The 23,108-nt window shown below is 42.5% G+C and overlaps 1 protein-coding gene across 1 annotated transcript; it reads right to left on the bottom strand.

Moving 5' to 3' along the window:
* Window positions 1-391: 391 nt before the first annotated feature.
* Window positions 392-22,339, bottom strand: LOC105470680 (par-6 family cell polarity regulator beta). Its single transcript, XM_011722867.3, has 3 exons — window positions 21,953-22,339; window positions 15,452-15,674; window positions 392-4,141 (listed from the first exon to the last, which is right to left on the bottom strand). The coding sequence occupies exons 1-3, from the start codon at window positions 22,016-22,018 to the stop codon at window positions 3,312-3,314; spliced, it is 1,119 nt and encodes a 372-aa protein (XP_011721169.1). The 5' UTR covers window positions 22,019-22,339; the 3' UTR covers window positions 392-3,311.
* Window positions 22,340-23,108: the final 769 nt, after the last annotated feature.

Raw genomic sequence — 23,108 nt, forward strand, 5'->3', positions numbered from 1 at the left:
TTCAGGGGTTTTTGGGAGGCCGAGACGGGCGGATCACGAGGTCAGGAGATCCAGACCATCCTGGCTAACACGGTGAAACCCCGTCTCTATTAAAAAACAAAAAACTAGCTGGGCGAGGTGGCGGGCGCCTGTAGTCCCAGCTAGTCGGGAGGCTGAGGCAGGAGAATGGCATGAACCTGGGAGGCGGAGCTTGCAGTGAGCTGAGATCCAGCCACTGCACTCCAGCCTGGGCGACAGAGCGAGACTCCGTCTCAAAAAAAAAAAAAAAAAAAAAAAAAAAAAAAAAAAAAAAATTCAGGGGGTTTTTCTCCCTACCTATTTTATATAATGATATAATGGGCACCTGGTATGTGTGGGCAGCTTTTCATATAACTTCAAACAAGAAAGTAGCCTTTATACAAGTCTATCTTTATTTGTAAAAAATAACATACAACTAAAGCTAATTTGATTTTTAAAATCAAAGTTCATTTAGTGATAATGTACACTTTATAAAATTGTAGTAAAATACTGACATTTGATAGTTATAAACAAAGTATCATTCATGTAAAAATCATGTTATAGCATGTAAAATTTAATTAGAAAATTCATAGCTCACAAAAGTACATATATTTTGTTGATAGCTCGAGAACATTATCATAAATTTACTTAAGATACAGAACAAAATTCACAGTGAGGCTTGACATTTAGTACTATAAAATGTTATGCTGGATCCACTGATACTTTTGTTAATAAGGTGCACTTGAAATAATTGATTGAGACAACCAATGAGCTGATATTTTATCGTATAACCAGGATCTATTGGTTTTACAGTATGTCTAGTAATCAATTATTTCACCAATAATTTAAGAGTCAGAGATCTAGTTGAAAATACTATTGACAGATACCCTTAACACGATAATTAAAATAAAAAGCACTAGCAGCTTTGATTTCCATTTCCATGAACGTGTACAAGATAAATCTGTATTTCAGTTAAAATTTGTACAAAAAGTCAAGCCCTGAAGTAGTTTTTCCCCCAAAAGTTCTGATGTTAAAACTTTAAAAAAAAAGAGAGAGAGGTAGTGTGTAAAAATATTTTTACTTAAAATGTTGAACCCCTGCACCACTTATATTATAAATGAAAGTTAACCTTCTACATACTAACATTATTTTGCCATTCAAGAGTCAAATTTATAAGACTCACAGAATGTTAAAGCCGGAATGCCATTAAAAATAGTATATAAATGGAAGAACTTCGGTGATTTCAACAAAAAGTACATCGTATTACATAGTGTTGTGTAGTCAGTTAATAGTTTACTGATAATATGCTTAGTGGTAATGTGAACAAAATACATTGAAGTATTCTGAGTCAAGCGATATTCATGTAATCAAGACTTCTTCATATATTTTACCATATAGAGAAAACATCCTTCAAAACGGAGTCATTTGAATCTTCATTGTTTTAATAGCACACAATTGTTAAAAAGATATTCATACTAGCCCTACCATAAAGTTAATTAATAAATAACTCTCCATAAGCCATAGGGAACTTATGTACTTCATAATATTTTTAGTTTCTATATACAAGCATACCATTGTGCTTGTGCACATTGTACAATAAAATCAGGCAAGGAATTAAAGTTAGCAGCCTTACTCTTAGCTTGTTCTAAGTGGATGCACTGGAAAGTAATAAATAGCCTCATAAAATTAACAGTGATAAACTCTACCTGTCACAGGTGAATACTATGTAGTTTTCATAAAGTGTAGGCAGTGTTTCTAGAAATCCCATGAAGGAAAACCCAATTTTTTTTTTTTTTTTTTTGGTATAAAAAGTGCACAAGTTTGTCCTATGTGTTAAAACCTCTTAATTTGGATGCATTTTTTATCCAAAATGATGCATACTTGAATGCATTAAAAGCACACCAACAAAAATACACACACTAACAACAAAATGAATGATTTCAAATGAGACTGGGAATGGGAACGAGAACAGGTTAAAGGAGAGACTTCCATGTTTCCAAAGTCAAGAGAACTGCCTTTTAAAACATAAATTATAGCCATACACAATTAATTTGCAAATATGAAAGCTATAGGAAGGACAAACACCAACTTGAACAACTGTTGCAGAGTTTCATAACTCAAGAAAAGACAGCTTCCTGGCCGGGCACAGTGGCTCATGCCTGCAATCCAGCACTTTGGGCGGCCGAGATGGGCAGATCATTTGAGGTCAGGAATTCGAGATCCGCCTGACTAACGTGGTGAAACCCCGTCTCTACTAAAAATACAAAAAAATAAGCCGGACGTGTTGGCACACACCTGTAATCTCAGTTACTCAGGAGGCTGAGGCAGAAGAACTGCTTGAATCTGGGAGCTGAGATTGCACCACTGCACTCCAGCCTGGGCGACAGAGACAAAAAAAAAAAAAAAAAAAAGAGAGCTTCCTGAGCTTTATAACATGGGAAGCAACTCCTAAAAACAGCCACGTGGTTTGATTCTTAGAAACTGGAAATGCACTTGAGAACATCATTTGTTACAATTTATTAGAGAGGAACATTAAAAAAACAAAAATCAAAATAGGCTGGGCATGGTGGCTGTAATCCTAGCACTTTGGGAAGCCGAGGCAGGACTGCTTGAGCCCAGGAGTTCAAGACCAGCTTGGGCAACATGGCAAAACTCTGTCTCTACAAAAAATACAAAAAGTAGCGAGGTGTCATGGTACGTGCCTGTGGTCCCAGCTACTCAGGAGGCTGAAGTGGGAGGATTGCTTGAGCCCAGGAGGTTGAGGCTGCAGTGAGCTGTGATCATGCCACTGCACTCCAGCTTGGGCAACAGAGTGAGATCCAGTCACTAAAAAAATAAAAAATAAAAAATAAAATAAAATATTGGGAACATAAGACCTTTAAGAGCTGAGGTCCCCAGTGTACCAAAAGAGAGAATCAGACTTCACATTAGAATTTTAAAAATACAGTTAAAGGAAAAATTAACTGGGCTCTGCACAGCAGGTTAAATATGCAACCACTTCCAACAGAAATGATCTAGTCTTCTCGCATAGTTCCAAGAATGTGCTTTAACATCTGATTCTCCACAGACAAAAAAGTAAAAGCACATAACTTCATCAGCAAAGGTCCCTTTGTTTTGGACTTAAATTCACCTCTGATCCACCAAAGTTTATATTAACAATTATCAGACTACTACTTTAGTAATATTGTAAGCTTGCAACGTTACTCGTCTCATGCCTATTCCACGTCACTGGTCAGAGGTATATATGCTTTTAAACTAGCCAAATGTACAAGTTCTCATGGCATCCTCACTCTGAAAACATTCAAACAATGGTTTCATAATGTTATGATTGTTCCATCTTCTTCTAAGAGTTTTTGATCTGGAGCATGTGTTTCAAATTCCGTGTTTGAGCCACTTGCTATGGGTGCTAAGCTCACTTCATTAGAGGGAATAAAGCCATTCTGTCCAGACTCAAAGCTTAGCTCTATCTGTGTTAATGACTCCAGGCTCTCGGTATTAGGAACAGCTTTTGGAATCTGCTGTGGCACTCCATTGTCTTCAATGATAATGTCATCTTCATCGCTGTCTTCATCCTCTGGCTCACAGCTTGGTTCAATGTGCTGTGGGGAGCCAAGAAGGCTGTTATCGGTAGACTGGCCAGAACTGCCAGAAGTCCGACTGTTCCTCACAACATTATTCCTCTGGTTTGCCGGTCTCACTGTTATGATGAGGTTACGGCTATTTGCAATCATCATGTCTGTTACTTGATCAAGGCTCTTCCCTGAAACTTCTATGCCATTAACTTCTAAAACTTCATCATTAACAGCTAATAGTCCTGTACTTTGAGCCAGACCTCCTGGGACAAGCCTGGATATAAAGATCCCTGGAACCTTTTCCAAGCCATGTGGTGTTACCCTGACACTGGAGCCATCCCGGATGTAGAATCCTAGGGGTTTCTCAGTGCCATATTTGTAAAGACGTACCCTACGATGTGTTTCTGGAAGAATATCCACGTCTATAATAGAAGACACAGGTCTAAAGTCTTGGGGCATACTAATGACTATATGTGGCTTTTTTCTATGGTTGTCAGGACGCAATACGTTGGTTAAAACATTCTTCTTCTTTATTAGCGTGTCTGTACCAAAGGCACTGTAGTCTGCTTCTTCTGTTTAAAAATAAAACAAAATAATTATAGAAATGCTGTAAAAATATCTATTCACTTGCGGCAGAATCTGTACAGAAAGGATAACTCAAAATATATTTGGTATATAAACAAACTAGCTAATAAGCTTATTTGCTAATCAGATCATAATCTAGTACAGTAGTAAAATGCCATACCAGAAAAAACCACTAGGTGGCCATCTCAAATACACATCACAAAATAAACCAATGTTGAAGTTAAATTTGATAGAGCTCAATCACTATTAAACATTAAATATGGCAAATGAAATTATGATAGATCTTACGTATTCTTTTTTTTTTTCTTTGAGATGGTCTCGCTCTGTCGCCCAGGCTGAGTGCAGTGGCGTGACCTTGGCTCACAGCAACCTCTGCCTCCTGGGTTCAAGCAATTCTCCTGCCTCACCCTCCCGAGTAGCTGGAACTACAGGTGTGTGCTACCAGGCCTGGCTAATTTTTTTTGTATTTTTAGTACAGACAGGGTTTCACCGTGTTAGCCAGGATGGTCTCGATCTCCTGACCTCGTGATCCGCCCACCTCGGCCTCCCGAAGTGTTGGAATTACAGGCGTGAGCCACCGCACCTAGCCAGATCTTACATATTCTTAAACATCATTAAATATATATGTATTTTTCCTTTTTTTTAAATAGGGTCTTGCTGTGTTGCCCAGGCTGGTTTTGAACTCCTGGCCTCAGGAGATCCTCTCGCCTCGGCCTCTCAATGTGCTAGGAGTACAGGTGAGAGCTACTGTGTCTGGCCTTAAAACATGATTTTAAACCAGCTTTTTTTTTTTTTTGAGACGGAGTCTTGCTCTGTTGCCCAGGCTGGAGTGCAGTGGCCAGATCTCAGCTCACTGCAAGTTCCGCTTCCCAGGTTCACGCCATTCTCCTGCCTCAGCCTCCCGAGTAGCTGGGACTACAGGTGCCTGCCACCTCGCCCAGCTAGTTTTTTGTATTTTTTAGTAGAGACGGGGTTTCACCGTGTTAGCCAGGATGGTCTCGATCTCCTGACCTCGTGATCCGCCCATCTTGGCCTCCCAAAGTGCTGGGATTACAGGCTTGCGCCACTGCGCCTGGCCAAACCAGCTTCTTAAAATACATTTTTCCTTCATTTGTTTAAAAAACTTGTAATGTGGTTGGGCGCGGTGCCTCACGCCTACAATCCCAGTACTTCTCTGGGAGGCCATGGTGGGTGGATCACTTGAGCCCAGCCTGGGCAACAGCGTGAGACCCTGTCTTTACAAAAAGTAAAAAAAATTAGCCAGGTGTGGTAGTGTCTGCCTGTAGTCCCAGCTTCTTGGGAGACTGAGATGGGAGGATGGCTTCACTCCAGGATTCAGGTCTACAGTGCACTATGATCACCGCACTCCAGCCTGGGTGACAAAACAAAAACACGCCTGCAATTTACATGTTTATCATATGCAACTCAAAGACTTGAAATGGGATATCTGATTCTCAAAGTAAATCAAGAGAGTAAAATCATAAACCAGTATCAGAGGCTGAGTGGGCAGATAATGTAATTGATGCTGGTGCATATCAAACACACACTTAGGAATTTTGGTCTTTTGCTGATAAACACTCTCCCTCAGTTTTCTGGGGGAGTTCTTTTTTGTTGCTATTGTTTGAGACAGAGTCTCGCTCTGTCATCCTGGCTGGAGTACAGAGGCATGATCTCAGCTCACTGCAACCTCTGCCTCCCAGGTTCAAGCGATTCTCCTGCCTTAGCCTCCCAAGTGGCTGGGATTACAGGCATATGCCACCATGCCCAGCTAATTTTTGTATTTTCAGTAGAGATGGGGTTTCACCATGTTGGCCAGGTTGGTCTTGATTGAACTCCTGACCTCAGGTGATCCACCTGCCTCAGCTTCCCAAAGTGCTGGGATTACAGGCGTGAGCCACTTGCCCAGCAGGAATTCTTGATCTCTCATGTTCATTTTGAAAGAAGCAAAGGTAGAGTTTTAAGTTTTTTCTTTACTGTGTGAAAAACTATGCATAAAGTGCAATGATATTTTGTCCTCAGTGGTGGTGACACAGACAATAGGAAGTAGTAGGACTCTGGCAAACTGGAGAGCTCCTGCCTCATTTAGATGGCATAGCTGCTTCTCAGTTCCTGGCAGATTTTCTTCATGCCAGAAAGTCTTGCTTTTAGGCAAAATCTTCCCATCTTTAAATACTGCCACCTAATTAAACAATAAACTAAAAGGGAAAACAGAACACCTAACACCAGATATGGTTAAATTTATATGGCTGAAGGAAGATAGTCTATAAACAAAACATTTCATCAGAGAATGAGAGGTAAAAGGGAAAATGAAACTAACAGCAGAAACAAAAGTTAAAATAGTATTTTCAAAAATAACTACAACGAGGATAAACTAAAAAGTGAAATTTACATGAATTTAAAAAAAAAAAAAAAACTTCAATAATGCCTCTCCCTGGTTTTCTAGGGGCTAGGCAAAAAAAAAAAAAAAAGAAAAAAAGAAAGAAAAGAAAACAAACAAACAAACAAAAAATAAATGGCTTCCCTCCTCCACAAAAGAAATAGTTGAAAATCCTAGTCTCAACTGCTGCCACAGAAACACCAATCTCACCATCCTGCTTTTGTATAGTGCTTCAATTCATATTCTCTTGCTTAATCCTGAACCCCCTCATTGCTAAACTATTATCATCTTCACTTTATAACCAAGAAATTAAGGGTACAACGTTAAGTTATAGAGAAAGAACTAGAGTCCAGGTTTTCTTACTAGACTAGTATCTTCCAAGTCACAATAATGAATGCCAAGTATCAATTATGTCAGAGCACAGGGAGCTTTAGTATTCTTTTCTGATGCTGTGTGAACACTTTTCAAAACCTGGTTTCAGATAAATATATAAGGTTAGGGGTACCCTATTTTTTTTGGCATTTTTCCCCCTTGTGGACACTTGTCATCATTTATAAAGTATTTGCACTGGGCTCTTACAGAGACAGAAATGTATTTATAATATGGCTTTGGATATAAATTCATTGGTACAACAATCTTTTTGGCAAAAAAACCTATCAAGAATAGTCTTCTGGTAATGTGTTTTCTCAAAATCATACACATTTCTGTTTTAAAACAATCAATAAGGAAAGCCTACATAACATTTATAAGGGAAATTCCAGACCGTACAAACTGAGAACAATATTAAGTTGCCTACATACCTACTCATGGGAAACCTAACCAAAAAAACCCCAAATCTGCATAATTTGGCATCACATCCAGACTCCATTTGAATGCTCTCTGCTAAATTCTCAAAAGCAATATGCCCCAGTACAAAGCCACCTTTGTTCTCCCATCTAGCTAATCAGTTTCCAGGCACTGGGAAAGAAAATATTTTGGCAGAAAGCCAGGGTTCAGGATGTTAAAGTGTAAAGGTGAATGTCCACAAGGAATTGGAGTTGACTTTCTACCTGAATACTATCAGAGCATTAAACTCAGAATGAGATGAAAAGTTTGAAAACTTGAGCATAGCCATTGTCCATTTGTATAATTTCACTTATGCAACAGTACATGATATAGGCTGATACAGCAGCACCACATTTATCCCAAGCCTTTTCTTCAGTCAATGATCTCGGCTAACTGAACAGACAAGGATCCACCTAGAAGGCCTCTAAATAGTCAAGCTGGACGTCTTACTTTCTTACACACAAATAGTGGCTGTTCTTCACTCACCCCGCAGGGCCTCCCTCTGAACCTCTTACTCTTTAAACATTAATTCTGAAAAGCCTAGTAATCTCATTCCTTTGCTCATAGAGGGTCATAAACCACACATTCAGAGCAAAGGGTAAGGATCCACTTGTGGGTGGCAGGCAGATATAAGACATAAAAGCTTTACAGTGAGTAAAAAGCAAATCTAGAAGAAAAAAACTTCTACATAAGCTCCATCAGCATCCCCATACAGTAACAAAACAGCAACCGTTATAGTACAGTCATCAACAAAGTTCAAGATTATGCCCCATTTGAAGTTCAGAGGAAGAAATCAAATAATGAAATAATTTTTTAAAATGTTCTAATCCAAGGGTTGACAACCGTTTTCTGTCAAGAGTCAGACAGTAAATGTCTAGGTATTACAGGCCATATAATCCCTCTTGTAAAAGCAACCACAGACAATCCATAAAAGAATATGTGGCCAGGCATGATGGCTCATCCCTGTAATCCCAGCACTTTGGGAGGCCGAGGTGAGAGGGCTGCTTGAGCTTAGCAGTTCAAGACCAGCCTGGGTAACATAGCAGGACCCTGTCTCTACAAAAAAAAATTTAAAAATTAGCCGAGTCGAGCGCGATGGCTCACGCCTGTAATCCCAGCACTTTGGGAGGCCAAGGCGGGTGGATCACGAGGTCAGGAGATCGAGACCATCCTGGCTAATACGGTGAAACCCCGTCTCTACTAAAAATACAAAAAATTAGCTGGGCGTGGTGGCGGGCGCCTGTGGTCCCAGCTACTCGGGAGGCTGAGGCAGGAGAATGGCGTGAACCCAGGAGGCAGAGCTTGCAGTGAGCCAAGATCGTGCCACTGCACTCCAGCCTGGGTGAGAGCAAGACTCCAACTAAAAAAAAAAAAAAAATTAGCCGGGCATGGTGGTCTGTGCCTGTAGTTCAAGCTACTTGGGAGCCTGAAGTGGGAGGATCACTTGAGCCTGAGAGGTCGAAGTTGAAGTAAGCTAAGATGGCACCACTACACTCCAAAACAGGCAATAGTGGACCCTGTTTCAAGAAAATTTTATATGCAAAAACAGCCAGCAGGCCTTAGTTTCCCAACTCTTGCTCTAATATAAAATGGTTAAATGAGATAGATCTGGTAACGTTTTTTGAGACGGAGTTTCGCTCTGGAGTGCAGTGACACGATCTCGGCTGTGTCACTGCATGATCTCGGCTGAGTGCAGTGACAATATCCAGAAGAGGGAGGGCCAGACAGACAAAGAAATCCAATACAGCTAGAACACAGGGTGAAAAGTGGGAGGGAGGGAGGGAGGAAGGGAAGGAGGGAGGAGTCAGGAGCTGAGTCAGAGGCAGCCAGGGGCCAAACAGACAAACAGGGCCTCCTAGGAAGTACCAAGGTTTACAGACTTTAGCCTAAGGGCAAAGGGAAGAAAACCAAGGATTTTAAGGGAAGACAGAGATGGTAAGCTCATCTGGTTTTTCTACAAAGCTCACCCTGGCTGCAAGTTGGAGAAGCATGTGAGGGGGAGGACAAGAAGCTACTGTAGCCAGCGCAGTGGCTCACACCTGTAATCCCAGCACTTTGGCAGGCCGAGGCTGGGGATCACCCAAGGTCGGGAGTTCGTGACCAGCCTGACCAACATGGAGAAACCCCATCTCTACTAAAAATACACAATTAGCCAGGCATGATGGCGCATGCCTGTAATCCCAGCCACTCAGGAGGATGAGGCAGGAGACTCACTTGAACCCAGGAGGTGGAGGTTGTGGTGAGCTGAGATCACGTCACTGCACTCTAGCCTGAGCAACAAGAGCGAGACTGCTTCTCAGAAAAAACAAACAAAACAAAAGCAGCAGTTACTTCAGTAAATTAGGATAGCACCTGGCCTGGAGCAGAGGACGTGGAAATGGGGAGACAAATCTGCAAAATAACTAGAACACAGTTTTAACAGGCTTGGTGACTGACTAAAAAATAGGTATGTGTCAAAGGTGACACCCAGGTTTCTGTTGTGAATAACTGGTGTCACATACTGAGATGTTACTCCACAATTTCTTTTCTTTTTTTCTTTTTTGAGACAGAGTCTTGCTCTGTCGCCCAGGCTGGAGTGCAGTGGCGCGATCTCGGCTCACTGCAAGCTCTGCCTCCCGGGTTCGCGCCATTCTCCTGCCTCAGCCTCCCAAGTAGCTGGGACTACGGGTGTCCACCACCACGCCCAGCTAATTTTTTGTATTTTTAGTGGAGACACCTTGTCCCAGGATGGTCTTGATGTCTTGACTTCATGATCCACCTGCCTCGGCCTCCCAAAGTGCTGGGATTACAGGCCATAATTTATTTTTTTCATTTCTGGGACGTATCTTTTGTTAAAACTACAATTTACAATTCACTACTAAAACGTATGTTCCTTAGACAATTTTAAACTAAACTCTGATTCGTAAAAATGTAACCTTAAAAAACATCTACAAAATAATGTCCAATGCACAAAGTCTAAGAGATGATTTAGATGCCCAGTTACCAGTATCTGGGCCACAAAATCATGCCTGTGTGAGGGCATGCCCTACGTGAGACCAAGTTTAAAGCAAAGCCTTTCTAGTGTTTCCAACAAAACTAGAATAAATTGAAGAGTTAAACATATGTGTCTGGTGTCAATCAAAAATAGACTGTGTTATAGCAAGAAGTCTGGATGTAGAGATTCTGACTAGATCTGGAGAGGGGTCTGCTGTAGCACCTCAACAGATCCTCCACCTGGCTGATTATCAGGACTGGCTGGGAAGCTTTTAAAAATACACATTTCCCTGGCTGAATTCCAAACTGACAGGAATGACCTGAGTATTTTTAAAAGGCGCAAGCTTTAAACATTTTAAAAAAATTTTTGGTGCACAGCAATAACCTCAACAATGACAGCGGAAAAGTCTATTCTGTACCTTCTCTTCCCCGTCTCCTGAATCAATTAGGATAAACTCTCATACTCTTAACAGGGAATGGCGGATTGGGATCCTCCTCATGAAAATAACTTTTAAGATACCAGGTTTCTTGTGTTCTGTTTTTGCTCCCATGATAACTGCTCTAGGAATAGAGTATGGGATTTTTCTTCTAACAATAAATTGTTATAAAAATTTTTCAAGATATCCAACAACACTATCTTAAACTTCAGACTATAAAGTAGTTCACATATTGAATTGTAAGCTTTCACTTTAAAGGAATTTTAGTAGAGTATTAGATGTTAAAAGATCACATAGTTTTAAATTTTTAAATGGTTTTGCAATTTGCTTTTCAAAAATCACTTGGGGGCCAGGTGTGGTGGCTCATATGTGTAAACCCAGCACTATGGGAGGCTGAGGTGGGTGGATCACCTGAGGTCAGGAGTTTGAGACCAACCTGGCTAACATGGTGAAACCCTGTCTCTACTAAAAATACAAAAATTAGCCAGGCATGGTGGCACACACTTGTAGTCCCAGCTACTTGGGAGGCTGAGGCAGGAGAATCGCTTGAGCCCGGGAGGTAGAGGCTGCAGTGAGTGGAAATCACACCACTGCACTCTAGCCTGAGTGACAGAGTTAAGACTCTGTCTCAAAATAAATAAATAAATAAATAAAATAAAATAATTGGGGCCAGGCACGGTGGTTCCCACCTGTAATCCCAGCACTTTGGGAGGCCAAGGTAGGTGGATCACTTGAGGTCAGGAGTTTGAGACCAGCCTAGCCAACATGGCAAAACTCTGCCTCTACTAAAAATACAAAAATTAGCTGGGCGTGGTGGCATGCACCTGTAGTCCCAGCTACTCGGGAAGCTGAGGCACAAGAACCCAGGAGGCGGAGGTTGCAGTGAGCCAAGGTCACGCCCCTGCTGCATTCCAGCCTGGGCGACAGAGCAAGACTTAAAAAAAAAAAAAAAAGAAAACACTCGGTACATATTAAGTGTAACTTCTGCCTTACTGATGCCTAATTGAAATCAAAAAGCAAAGAAAACAGAAAATGTGCTGTATTCAAGCAGTAAAATGTAACTATACTTAATGTCATATTTTATATTAGTTTCTTGAGTTAAATGTTCATTAAGGTTTACAAAAAATCAGATTTCTAGTTAAGCATCGGCTTAACTTTGCTTAAAAGAAAAAGTGCATACATTATAGTAAACTAAGTAAGTCTGCCAGATTTAGATGCTGGGACCTGATGGTAAACAAGACAGACAGGAAACAAGTTAACATATTCTTAAATAAGATACTTCCAGGTCTTCAGAGGATGATGTGATAAAGGTGGGAGGGTGGAGGGCTTTAGTTAGGGTAGTCAGATGAGACTCCTCTGACAAAGTTATCTGAGCTAAGTAGGAGGAGGCAGAAGTGGGAAGAGCTGAGGGTGAAGTGTCCTTAAGAATAACCAAGCATAAGAGCACAGAAACAGAAACAAGGTCACAGCTGGGTGCAGTGGCTCACGCCTGTAATCCCAGAACACTGCGAGGTCAAGATGGGTGGATCACCTGAGGTCAGGACTTTGAGACCAGCCTGGCCAACACGGTGAAACCCCATCTCTACTAAAAATACAAAAATTAGCAAGTCATGGTGGCGCGCACCTGTAGTCTCAGCTACTCAGGAGGCTGAGGCAGGATAATAACTTGAATCTGGGAGGCAGAGGTTGCAGTGAGCCGAGATTGTGCCATTGCACTCCAGCCTGGGTGACAGAGCAAGACTCCATCTCAAAAAAAAAAAAAAAAAAGAAAAAGAAAAAGAAAAGCTCACCAAGTCTGAGGAACAGGGAGGAAGCCAATGTGGCTGACTGGGATGAGGGAGTGAGAGAATGAGGGAAGATGAGGTTGGGAAGTCCAAATCAGAAGGGATTTTATTCTGGTTGCAATGGGAAATCATCAGAGGGTTTTAAGCAGGAATGAACTGACTACCTACTTTCATTTTTGCTGAAGTCATATTTGTATTACATTTATATTTTTAAAATATAAAATATTTCTGTTGAATTGCCTATTTCTAAATCAAATTCTAAGGGTTATCAATTATATAGGACATTTTACCTCTACTATTAATACACAGAAAGCATTTGCACATAGAAACGTATTTCTAAGTTGTAATTCCTATGACAATAAAAACCGTCAAAAGTCTCAATAAAAATTACACCACCAATAAATAAAAACCAAAAAAGGAAATAAAACATAACCACCCTTAAAAGATGTTAGGATTAATTCCATAATCATGCAAGGGTATAATTCCATTAACAAAACATGTGGTGGTATAACCCAACTGTCATAATCTTTCTAAGGGGATAATCCAACAAAAGTCTGTCAGATGGCAACACTTTAAAAACCCGCTCTATATCTGAATGCACATTCCAAACAGCAACTAACTTTTTAACAAAAATTACAATTGCTAACAAGAAAGGCCTATTATTCAACCATAATTATTTAAATTCTTCCTCCTTTTCCAGCACTCTATATATAGCTTTCCAAGGTTCTATCCATGGTCTTCATCTCAGGTGGCCTTTATGTCTACTCCCAAAATTTTAACTATCACTTTTCGAAAAGCTTGCAAATCTAACTAGTTTTTGGATTTCTACCCTGAACTCTTGTCTACCATTTCCAATCTCCTGCATGATTGGTTAAGTTTATTTGTCCTAACACAAAACTCATAATTTTCTTTTCCAAATCAATCTACTCTGCTTGTTCATGACACTGTCCCAGCTGTCAGACTCAAACCATCAAGGTATGCTCTGCTGGACTCTCCTTCACTGCAAAGCAGCCAGTGAGTGCAATGACTCCCAAGTATTTCCCCTCCTATCTTCCCACCACTGCCTCCTCCCCCCGGGCCCCGCTTCCCTTCCCTCTACTTCTGGGCCAGTCTCCTCACTTCTTTACCGCCTGCTCCTGGCTCTCTACTGTAAGGCTGCTGCCCACTCCAATTCATTCTGAACAGCCAACTGAATCTTCCTAAGATCATATTCTCATTATATCGCACCCCTGTTAATTACCTACAAGATCCATCTCAGGAGACTTTAGGAACATTAATTTGTGTGTGAAAGTATTTTGTAAAATAGTCAAGTGATATAGGCAGAGGTTATCCTTGGAGGTTTATTTTGTTGGTGGACTTTAGTTCCTGAAACCCAGGAAAGCAAAGATACATAATCAGTGGAATTCCAGAGCCCTGGGAGTGGTCTAATGCTTATCAACTGATTAGAAATAGTTTTCACCTTCAAAGGTAATCCCTACCCATTCTCTCAAGCTACTTTCTTTTTTAAAAAAATTTTTTGAGAAGGAGTCTAGCTCTGTCACCGAGACTGGAGTGCAGTGGTGCGATCTCGGCTCACTGCAACTTCCGCCTCCTGGCTGATTCTCCTGCCTCAGCCTCCTGAGTAGCTGGGATTACAGGCATGCGCCACCACGCCCAGCTAATTTTTGTATTTTTAGTAGAGACGGGGTTTCACCATGTTGGCCATGCTAGTCACGAACTCCTGACCTCAGATGATCTGCCTATCTCAGTCTCCCAAAGTGCTGGGATTATCACGTGAGCCACCATGCCTGGCTGCTCTCAAGCTCCTTTCTGGGTTGGCTTATAAATACTGTAAGTCTTTAATTTATCCCAATACTAGGCTCAATGCTCTCATGCTGGCTTCCCAAACCACTTCATTTACAATAAAGGAATAAATGGTACATACCATAATAAACCCTACCCTGCCCATCTGCAGACACACATACATACACACACAGAGGCTACGAGATTAAAAAAAAAAAAAGTTTTAGGACTCAAAATACATTTGAAAATTCTTGGCTGAGCATGGTGGCTCATGCCTGTAATCCCAGCACTTCTAGAGAGGTGGGGACTGGAGGATCACAGGAGACCAGGAGTTTGAGAAGAGTTTGGGCAACATAGTAAGACCCAGTCTTTACAAAAAAAGAAAGAAAGAAAGAAAGAAAATTATTGCCAAATACCGATTTCAATTTTTTTGGAAGACTAATTAATATCCGTGTTTACATCCCTCCGTAATAGTAACTTCCCACCTCATTTTCCATATAATTAACTAGTTTTATACGATTTCTTTAAAAAGTATCCTAAAAGTAAAAGAAAATATTTACTGGGTGCCTACTATAAGCCAGGGCACTGCACTTAGCTCATTTAATCCTCATAGTAATTCTACAATATATTATAATCTTTCTATAGGTGCAGACATTGAGACTCAGAAAGATTAAATGGCTTTGTTTCTGGTATTTATTAACTGATAAATACAGCCCTTGAAAGTTGGTTGCCACCAAAAATCAGGAATGCTTCAGATTCCAAAGTCACACTCTTTTCACATTTTTCTGAATGGAGAATAATCCATTTGATAAAGTGAAGATTCAATAAATTCTCAATATTCAGTAAATTCCCAATTTCTACTTAAGGAAAAATAAAACCAAAGAGGTTAACACAAAAGTAACTAGAAATATAAATTTTCTAAAGTACACTTAGTGAAGCATAAAGATATTAATTAAACCAACAATATCACAAATGTTTTAACCTACGTGTTAGTTAAAAGAAGAAGATTCACACAAAATGTTTATTCACTAAGTTTGTGGCAAAGTCTGGGTATCCTTTCAGTGGGGAAAATACATTATTTCTATTTCTAACACAATTTTTCTGAACAGTGATACTTACCCTTCTTTTGTATAAATATCCTAAGCAGTGGATTGGCCGTTGAAACAGCTTTGTGATAATTATCATCATTATTTATAGGTAGTAAGTCTCCATGGATGTCTGCATAGCCTACCAAAACGTCAACATTGGGGATCTTATGAACATGTTGTAGTAATCCATAAAACTCCTCAAATTTTCCAGGTTTTGATCTTTCCAGCGAAAACCGACGAAATTCAGCTCCAAACTATAAACATAACAAACATATGACTTATATTAAAAAAAAAAGGTAAAAGGACCCAATTTGAAAATGCATGCAATAAAAAAATTAACGAGTAGAGCAAGTATTTTTAATTAAGGAAAGAAGATTGTCTACTGTCAGGAACCTTACTATCAGGGATTTTAAAAAGCCTAAGAAAGGCATAAGAATGTGCCTCCTGACTGCTGTGTCTCTGAAGAGCATTCCTTTCAAGAGAGGCAGGCTCAACTCAATCCCTGGGGTACCTAGGCGTTACTGCGGACTGTTCTGTATAGTGACTCAGCTCAAACCCTGTCTGGAGCCCAGACTCTGATGACAATGCTCTCCTTACTTGCATCATGGGGTACCAAAGACTTGTCCAAGTCTTTATTTCGACCAAAGGAAAGCATTTAAGTGTCCTCCCCCATAAATGGAACTAGGATTTCATGGGATGTGGTAAGAATCAACAGCAAAATGTACAAAAAGAACTGTGAGCTACGTGGCATTAAGGTATGATCTTCCCTATGTTAACGCAGAAAAAAGAAGCTTTAGTAATACATCAAATGTATGTCCTATAACTATCCAATTAACACACAAAGTGTTTATGTGTTTGGCACAGTGCTAGGCCCTAGAAAGCCTTGAGCCTGCTCCAGAAGCTCACCAATTAGTGGGTAAAGAGAATAATTACTTCAGGGAGGTATTAAGAGATCACATAAATGGGGCAGAATGGGGAGGAAGACAGCCTCTATCATGCCCAATACTTATGTTCACAGTTCTGATTCTCAGTCTGTTTCCCTACACCTCTGTTTTCCCAATGTCAAATAATTAAAAGTGACTCTTATTCAACACTAAGAACTGAGGCCGGGCGTGATGGCTCACATCTGTAATCCCAACACTTTGGGAGGCTGAGGTGGGAGGATCATAAGGTCAGGAGTTCGAAACCAGCCTAGCCAACATGGCAAAACCCATATCTACTAAAAATACAAAAATTAGCCAGATGTGGTGGCACATGCCTGTAGTCCCAGCTATGCAGGAGGCTGAGGCAGGAGAATCTCTTGAATCTGGGAGGTAGAGGTTGCAGTGAGCCAAGATCGCGCCACTGCACTCCAGCCTGGGCGACAGAGCAAGACTCCGTCTCAAAAAAGAAAAAAAAAAAAAAAACAAACCAAAACACTAAGGACTGGCTCCATCCAGTCCATAATAAACAGGATTTATAACTTACTGTGGGAATAGCATGACATTTCCTCAAACGTGGAAATCTAAGAAAAGTTAATCAGCCTTCTTCAAAAAGTGTCCCAGTCATATAAGTTTGAGAAATGCTACATAATTATGCTCTTGAGAATCACTGTGGAGACCAGCACTTTAAAGGCTCATTTAAGCCCTATGTTGATTTTTTAAAATATTTAAACAAACATTTGCCAAATGTGTTTAACCACACTGAACTCATATTTCCTCCATGTATCTATTACTAGCAAGAAATACTAATATAAAAATATTATGTCCCAGAGAAAAAAAGAGAAATACTAATGTACTGTTGGGGCAGCCTTAAGTATCATGTTGAGAAAGCCCCATCATAATAATTTGAGTTTACAAATATGTCAATTCATTTACCCAAAGGCCCCATGGGACATCTGGATTCACTGGTTTTGCTCTATCTAAAGTTCATCTGCCCTGCTTACACCCATACTCCTCAGTGGTTTTAAAATCAAAACTCACTAAAAACACCTCTTACTTCTAACAAAAAGTTAAAATAGTTCCCAAAACACATTCCTGAAACATAAACACTAACATCTGTCAAGAAAATAAGGTGAGTCATACCTAAGGCTCTCAAAAAGTTTAGTCACACCTTCACATTTCGAAGTAAATAAAAACTCAGGGAACACCCTTCATATCAGAGTTAGTCTTATGATGTTATCAAAAGTCACAGTTTCTCTTCCATTTTCTTTATTCTGGTATCACAACATGAAGTTGCTAGTGCTTTCTGATTCATCTACAGGGTTTATCACTTCCCTGATGTATGAATGGGAATAACACCTGATCATTTAACATTTTAGGGCTTCAATGTTTTTGTTAAAGCTTTTGGATGAAATTTCTTCGCTCAAGATTTTCTCTTGCTTAACTGTTATGATAAAAACAATAAAAAATTGTATGGCTTCATGGTATATGTGCACTTTTGCCAATGTTGGTATGGGAAAAAAAACCAAGAGAAATTGTTATGCTTCTTGCAACACAACAATAGGATTAAGAGAACTTTTTACATGAACAAAAACACTGAGAGACAAAATTAAGATTCAATCAGCAATTATTCACTATGTGAACCATTTACAACTGTTTTATCGCCTAATCTAGTTTGCCCTAGTCATCCAGAATGCATATGGACTCCCTTCCCCCAGTGTCTGTTGGTACATTCTAGAAATGCAAACTTAATTTTCATGATCTATTTGCCTATGAATAATAATTAGGAAATTTTATGACTTAAAGACTGTTCCAGGGTTATTAAAGGACATCACCATGATTATTAAGAATCTTCCCAACCCTAGAGATACAATTAGGAAGATAAATCAGTTACCAAAGAAAAGTCACATACTAGCTGGTACCACAAATTGAACTATAGGTATATTTACATTCTTCATTCTTTTATTATCATTACTATTTTTCCCTTCCACGTGTGAAGATAACAATGTTGACACTACTGCTTTATTGCATTTTTTTATTTTTTTGAGATAGAGTCTCCCTCCCTCTGTCACCCAGGCTGGAGTGCAGTGGCTCAATCTCGGCTCACTGCAACCTCCACCTCCCAGGTTCAAGCGATTCTCCTGCCTCAGCCTTCAGAGTAGCTGGGATTACAGGCATGCGCCACCACACCCAGCTAATTTTTACATTTTTAGTAGATACAGGGTTTCACCGTGTTGGCCAGGCTGGTCTTGAACTCAAGACCTCAGGTGATCTACCTGCCTTTTCCTCCCAAAGTGCTAGGATTACAGGTGTGAGCCACCGTGCCTGGCCAACACTACTGCTTTACATGAAGAAAAAGAGATCCTAAAAATGGACCGGAACCCAGTGTGGTGGCTAACACCTGTAATCCCAACACTGTGGGAGGCCTAGGTGGGCATATCACTTGAGAACAGGAGTTAGAGACCAGCATGACCAACATGGCAAAACCCTGTCTCTAAAAAGATAAAAAAATTAAAAATAGTAAAACAAAAATGGACCAGCTAGGTGCAGTAGCTCACACCTGTAGTCCCAGTACTTTGAGAGGTGGACGCAGGCGGATCACTTGAGCTCACATGTTCAAGATCAGCCTGGGCAACATGGAGAGACCCCGTCTCTACAAAATAAATAAATAAAAATAAGCTGGGTGTAGTGGCGCACGCCTATAGTCTTGCTACTCAGGAGGCTGAAATGGGAGAATCGCTTGAGCTCAGGAGATTGAGGCTGCAGTGAGCCGAGATCGTGTCATTGTACTCCAGCCCCGGTGACAGAGCAAGATCTTGTCTCAAAAACAAAACAAAACAAAAAGGACCTGCACACTACCTAGTTTTGGTTATAAACTCTTAGCAATCAGTTTCGTAAAAAGCTGTGATATCACTAAAGCAATGTCAAAGAAAATACTGTTTCAAAAATCTGTCCAAATATTTTTTAAATATGTATCAGCAATATATATTTGAAACATATAAGGTGTCACAGACACATTAGAAACACTCCCTACCTATACCTTGCCTATTTGTCAACAGCTAGAATAGTGGGACCGACTTCATTCAGCACATGTTCCTAGAATCAGTGTATGATTCTATTTAAAAGACACAGTTCACTAAAAGCGCAGTATGGTAGTTCAAATATACAACATGTAGTTTAGAAGTAAGTGAAAGATTCACAAGTCAGTTGACAAGAGAAAGGCAAAAAGCCTGAAATTCCAGTTTTAAAGCACTCAAGGTTTTCTTAGTACTAGAGATAAATTACTGTTTGATTGGCCGGGCACGGTGGCTCAAGCCTGTAATCCCAGCACTTTGGGAGGCCGAGACGGGTGGATCACGAGGTCAGGAGATCGAGACCATCCTGCCTAACACGGTGAAACCCCGTCTCTACTAAAAAAATACAAAAAACTAGCCGGGCGATGTGGCGGACGCCTGTAGTCCCAGCTACTCGGGAGGCTGAGGCAGGAGAATGGCGTGAACCCGGGAGACGGAGCTTGCAGTGAGCTGAGATCCGGCCACTGCACTCCAGCCTGGGCGACACAGCAAGACTCCGTTTCAAAAAAAAAAAAAAAAAAAATTACTGTTTGATTGTACTGATCAGTTTACTTAGAATTCCTACTCATTTTTTTCTATGGAAAAAAATTAAAGACTTGCTACCAAGATTAGTGCTATAAACTTAAAATTTTAAGATGATGCAATATCACAAGTGTTTTTCTTTCCATAACCTCAACACCCACAAATCCAAACCAGACTTATAACAGAAATGCCGTAAGAAGGTTCAACCACTGGGCATGGAACCACTACTGCCACTATACACCGCTAGTGGAAAAGCTCTGCTATATATTTTGGGTCATCTTAACGCTATAGCTCAAGCAAGTCACTTCAATTTGCTATGCTGTGCACAGAGGACACATGGACGTGCACATTCCTTAAATTGCTATAACTACACTTCTATTCTTACTAATTCTGAAACTAGTGCCAATCCTCATATGAGTTAAGTGCCAAATCTTTTTTTTTTTTTTTTGAGATGGAGTTTTGCGCTTGTTGCCCAGCCTGGAGTGCAATGGTGCGAACTTGGCTCACTGCAACCTCCACCTCCTGGGTTCAAGCGATTCTCCTGCCTCAGCCTCTCAAGTAGCTGGAATTACAGGCATGTGCCACCACGGCCGGCTAATTTTTTGTATTTTTAGTAGAGATGGGGTTTCACCATGTTAGCCAGGCTGGTCTGGAACTCCTGACCTCAGGTGATCCACACGCCTTGGCCTCCCAAAGTGCTGAGGTTACAGGCGTGAGCCACCGGCGTCCTGCCTCAAATCGCATTTTTTTAATGATGTTACAAACGAATGTAGATTTTCTCGATGTGATTCTCAGTTACAGAAACTTAACAGAACTTGGCTTATCAACCCTAGACAACAAAACCATTCTACCCAGACGCTCTAGGAAGCTTTCCTCACTCCACTGGACCTCACTCAAATCACTCCTTCATTTTACATACTCCTTGGTAGTCTTACCATCTACGATGCTCCATTACATTTTTTTAACTGATGTACTTTCAATTTTCTCCTTTTCTGTGTTTTGGCCTTCTCAATTCTATTTTAAATGTTCTCAGGGCCCAGCCAGTGTCCTGTTTTGTATTCTGCAGTGCCTAAAAGTTATTGTTAAAAAGGCATGAAGGCTTTGCAAAAAGCAGCTTGGGGAAGTCATAACCTTTCTGAGCCTCAGTCTTCTCAGAGAATTGGACTAGATTATCTAAGCTCCTTTTAACTCTTTAACTCAAGAAACGCTTGCTGAAAATGTTCCCGTGGCTGCCCATCACCTTCAAATTCCACCTCAAAACCCCCTTTGGAAGGCATTCCCTAACTAATCCCTCTCTACAGACTACCCTGCTCACCGAGCCTTGAGACTTAGAAATTCAGTGAATACCGCAGTAATCAGCAGCAGACTGGCATACCGTTGGTCAAGGGGAAAAGTACTTGATGTGAGTAGGTAGCAGGATGGAATGAAAAGAGCATCTAGACTCAAACTGTAAAGTGCTACTCCAATGTAAGGTGATAGTGCTAATTTTACAGATTAAATGCATACCAAAGTTAGTGCTAGAAAGAGCGCCAGCAGGAAGCAAAGCGAACTTTTAAAGGGTTGTTTAGTTCACTGGGTTCTCTCCTTCGCCGCTCGATGCGCCCCTGAACCACAGAAAGTGGGAACAACGGGGTGGTCCAGGGCCCACACTCACAGCCCAGCAGGCAGGATTCTCCTACACCTTTTGAGCCGCCTCGCATTCCACTCAGTGTGTGCCATCCTCGGGTATACCTTGGCTCCTACTCCCGTCCGTGAACACGGGAATGAGATTTACGGAATGAGATTAAATGCTGGACTAGGTCTTCTTCCTGCCGGGGCCAGGGGCGGACACTAGCGCCCCCCGATCCCCGCCGCCCCCTCCTTGGCAAGTTTATTACCCACAGTCTCCCGCCCGCACCGTCCAGACCCCGGGGCAGCTCTGCCCGTCGCCTCCCACAGCGCTTCGAGCCTGGCCCAGCCTCTCCCAGGCCCCGGCCCCCCAGGCCCGCCGCTCCGCCCAGCCCGGGCCCCGCGCACCTTGCTCTTCACCTCCATGGTGCCCAGGCAGCCGCTGCCCGCCCCGTGCCGGTGGCTGCGGTTCATGCTGAGCGCCGAACTCCGCGACGGCCTCCTCCGGTCGGGCGGTCCCTCAGGAGCGCGGGGAGCGAGTGCGCGACCGGAGGTCTCGGAAACCGGCTGCGGCCCGGGCGCCTCCTCACAGGCACCTGCAGAGGGGGCGGCCGCAGCTCCTGCGTCTGCACTGAGCTCCACTCCGCCAGCTACTCACACAGCGGGACCGAGGGTCGGACTGGCGGCGCGGCAGGCGGGGAGGCAGCTCCCTCCCTCCGGGCCCCAGCGGCGACGGCGACAGCGCTGGAGGAGGAGGAGGGGGCGGAGCGGAGGCCACAGGCGCCGCAACCTCTCCCTCGGCCACCTCCCCCGCGAGCCCGCGCGCGCGCACCCGAGCCAGCCACAGCCGCGGCGCGCGCGCGCGCTCACCTGCAGCTGCCGAAGCTGCCGCAATCGCTCGCGCTCCGCCCACACCCAATAGGAAGCGCGCACCTGCGCCCGCGGCGCCAACCAATCGATACACGCCTCGCGCGGTGCGTGGGCGGGCTGCCTCCTCAAAAACCCCGCCTACCACCGCACCATTGGTCCTGCGCTACGAGGGAGGGGCGGGATCACCTGAAGCTGTGGACCTCCGCCCCGCATCAAGCCGGAGAGACAGAAGGCGCATGCGCGGGTTCTGGAGTTTCCGCCCCGGGAAGGCACGCGGGGAGGCCGGCCGGAAGCGCGAGCGCACCTGAAGAAGGGCTCGGCTGAGTGGGCCTTTTGCGCACGCGCGGGTGCGCGCCTCGTTGCCCGCGCCGCCGGGGGCTCGCGCCGCTTGGCGCGCGCCAGTCACACGCACTGCCCGGGGATGGGATTCGCCGCGCGACCGATTGCAGAGGCCCCGCGGGGCTGTTCCGTTCCCGCCGGTCACCCTCACCGCTTCCAATTTGGGATGCTGCAGCCCCCAACGACGCCCCTCCACTGCCCCTTATCGTCGCTTAGGCGTCCCGCTGCAACTCTTGGTTACAAAATTCAAGTTTTCCCGCCTCTGCAGCAGTTGCTGGGGGAGAAGCTTAGGGCTCTCTTGGCTTGATTTTATCCGAAGAGACACCCTGCACACCCTAAGTCCGTCAGGTCGAAA

The sequence above is a fragment of the Macaca nemestrina genome, chromosome 15, assembly GCF_043159975.1.
Source record: "Macaca nemestrina isolate mMacNem1 chromosome 15, mMacNem.hap1, whole genome shotgun sequence".
Classification (NCBI taxonomy): Eukaryota; Metazoa; Chordata; class Mammalia; order Primates; family Cercopithecidae; genus Macaca; species Macaca nemestrina.

Coding starts and splice junctions, on each gene's coding strand:
- LOC105470680 (XM_011722867.3), bottom strand. CDS start 22,018: ATGAACCGCAGCCACCGGCACGGGGCGGGCAGCGGCTGCCTGGGCACC. Junction 15,675..21,952: donor CCATGGAGGTGAAGAGCAAG/GTGCGCGGGGCC, acceptor TTATGTTTATAG/TTTGGAGCTGAATTTCGTCG. Junction 4,142..15,451: donor GATATTTATACAAAAGAAGG/GTAAGTATCACT, acceptor ATTTTTAAACAG/AAGAAGCAGACTACAGTGCC.